This window comes from Salvia hispanica, chromosome 5 (genome assembly GCF_023119035.1).
Source record: "Salvia hispanica cultivar TCC Black 2014 chromosome 5, UniMelb_Shisp_WGS_1.0, whole genome shotgun sequence".
Taxonomy (NCBI): domain Eukaryota; kingdom Viridiplantae; phylum Streptophyta; class Magnoliopsida; order Lamiales; family Lamiaceae; genus Salvia; species Salvia hispanica.
In genome coordinates, this window is record NC_062969.1 from 22,289,369 (window position 1) to 22,292,067 (window position 2,699).

At 35.6% G+C, this 2,699-nt stretch overlaps 1 protein-coding gene across 3 annotated transcripts; it reads right to left on the reverse strand.

The window, feature by feature from the left end:
- Positions 1-375: 375 nt before the first annotated feature.
- Positions 376-2,331, reverse strand: LOC125190873 (protein LATERAL ORGAN BOUNDARIES-like). 3 transcript variants are annotated; one of them, XM_048088287.1, is made up of 3 exons: positions 2,173-2,331; positions 1,627-1,734; positions 376-1,149 (listed from the first exon to the last, which is right to left on the reverse strand). In XM_048088287.1, the coding sequence occupies exon 3, from the start codon at positions 1,135-1,137 to the stop codon at positions 601-603; it is 537 nt and encodes a 178-aa protein (XP_047944244.1). In that variant the 5' UTR covers positions 1,138-1,149; positions 1,627-1,734; positions 2,173-2,331; the 3' UTR covers positions 376-600. The 3 variants fall into 3 exon arrangements, with proteins under 3 accessions (XP_047944244.1, XP_047944245.1, XP_047944243.1); XM_048088288.1 differs by lacking the exon at positions 1,627-1,734 and having other exon boundaries at positions 2,190-2,331; XM_048088286.1 differs by lacking the exon at positions 1,627-1,734.
- Between the last annotated feature and the right edge of the window lie 368 nt (positions 2,332-2,699).

Here is a 2,699-nt window from a genome sequence, read left to right on the forward strand (position 1 = left end):
TCTAATCAAGCTGATTGAATATTCTTCTCACTTCTTTATGACATGGCCCCTCCTCATACGAACTTCCTTACTAGAAAAATTGGGAATTCATTGTAACAAAATACATTAAAGCAAATCAGACTCTATATTACAATTTGATTTTTCAAGTGAGCCAGATCTTATACTCAACTTAAATATACACCAAAAATTGAACAATAAATGAGAATGTATATATAAGACAGAAAATATTTCAAAATAATGCTAGAGCATATCTAGATAACCTCAAGATGAGTTATCTAACCTAATCAAAATATGTGTTTTTGTCATATTTTTTCTTATCTATAGACCACTTAAAATGAAAGTTTACCATCATCAAATCAAAGTACAATTCTCAAATCCACATACAATAATCAAACACCCTTCAAACAAACACCCTTTTACATGAAAAAAATATAATCTTTACTATATATATGTGCATATGATAGATATTACACACATATATAGTAGTACCTCTTAGTAACTTTCACACAACAATTACTCAAACCTTTTTTATTTATCCAACACCACCATAAACCCTAGCAATAGATGATCATGATGATGATGTTGATGATGATCATATCATCAATTACTCCCATCCATCCCTCCACCATGAGAATTATAAATATCATTCCATGGCACATCATACGAAATTTGCACACCACCCGTTTGATAAAATCTCCCGCCACCTCCGCCTCCGCCAAAACCGGCATTCCTCACCCCGGCCGCCTCCTGAGGCGGCCGGGGCTGGGCCGCCTGCAGCGACGACACGTCGCTGCAGGCGAACCTGATGAGGTCTGCATTGGCGGCATCGAGCTCCTTCTGGAGGCGGTCGACCTGCCTCTGGAGGAAGGTGATGGCGCCAATGCAGCCGTAGACGGGGTCGCGGACGCGGGCCTCGGCCTCGTAGGCGAGCGAGTTGACCGCGTCGTCGCGCTGGTGCGGGAGGAGCTCGTTCAGCAGCTTCGCCACGTTGCTCGCGCCGAAGATCTTGTGCACGTTGGCGAACTTCTGCGGCTCCTCCGGGGGGAAGTACGGCGAGAAGACGCATCCCGGGATGCACTTCCGCCGCAGGAATTTGCAGGCGGCGCAGGGAGGGTTGTAAGAGCTTGAGGAAGCCATGGATCAAAAATTCTGCAAAGATTTCATATGTTATCAAGTAATTATTCAAAAGTCTTTGATTTTTCTAACATTCTTGAAAGTATTCATCTCTTATTCCATCATTATAGTATTTTATTTTCTCATTATTTAACAAACTAGACAAGAAAATAAATTATGTTTCATTTCAAACTGGACGGAAAAAATATTGCATTAAAGACTAAATCACTGTGGACTCGAGTATGAGACCTTTTAGTCTCGAAAACTAACAGGCACAATACATTTTTTACATTGTATTTTGTACATTATATTTTAATTTTTTTTTGTATTTTATTTCATTGGAAAAGTTCAATTTTAGCCTCCCTCAAAACTAATGTTCTACCATGTCTCGTCTCGGGCATTAACCGCTTTAGCGCATGTTATAACAGGCAAACACACACTTTTATTCTATTAATATCAATCAATTGATCATATGGTTAATACCTGTGATCGATCAATGACTTTGCAATTCACCTTTTTTTATTAAAAAATACGTGCATCAGTTGATTTTCTTGACTTTGGCAATTGTACCAAAAGTATGTCCTATAGTTGGTGGTTGCCTGTCTGAAATTTACTTTTCTGCTGAAATAAAAAAAAATGTGGATTTTAAATTGCAGAGCTCAAGGTAATTTGAGACTCTGAAAAGACTATAAATAACTTAATATTTTTTGAACTTATATAACTCATAAATTGAGCAGATTTTCCAGTAGAAACATATATACATAATTTTGTAACTTAAAATCTCACCCTCAAAAATTAATATGTATAAGTTTTCAGATCTAGATACTAATAAAGGTCATAATCTACAATAATCTATGTTAAACAGAATATAAAGACAAAGAAACAATATATATAAGTTTATTAATAAGCTTCCCCAAAAACCCTAAATCAAGAATATTGACTATCTCAGATCAATTAAAAATCACTGATCCAGAAATAAATAAGACAAAGAAACAAAAGATGGAAATCAGAGAAACATTAAAGGAAATTAAAAAACAACAAATTCTTGAACTTAATTACCTGTGATGAGGGCTTACTGTTTTTTTTATGCAGAAGAAGAAAAAAACCTATTTACCCTTGATGGCCCAAGAATCTAGCTTTTCCTTCTTCAATAGCCAAAAACTGAGATGATCAATGTGGTGAAAACCCTAATTTGGATAAAATTTATAGGAATTTGAATGTGATAATGGGAAGCAATAAGGCTGAGAGAGAGAGGAGCAAAGAGCATATAGTGCCAAAGGACAAAGATAATAAATGAGAGGTACACTAAAGAGAAAAGATGGTTGTGACACTGTGTCTAATAATTTTTATCATACTTGTGGAGGGGATGCAACCCCCATTTTTTTCTTACTGTTACATGCCATATTTCTGTTTTTCCTCCTCATGCAAATAAAAAAATATATTAAATAAAATTCTTCTAGTTACCTTTTTTCTAAAAATATTATTTTCCCACACTTTTATATTCTCAGATTGCCAACTCATTCTCTTTGTATTCTTGCCTTATCATTGAGTTTTGTAGATAGTGTGACCTAGCTACTTGTATAAAG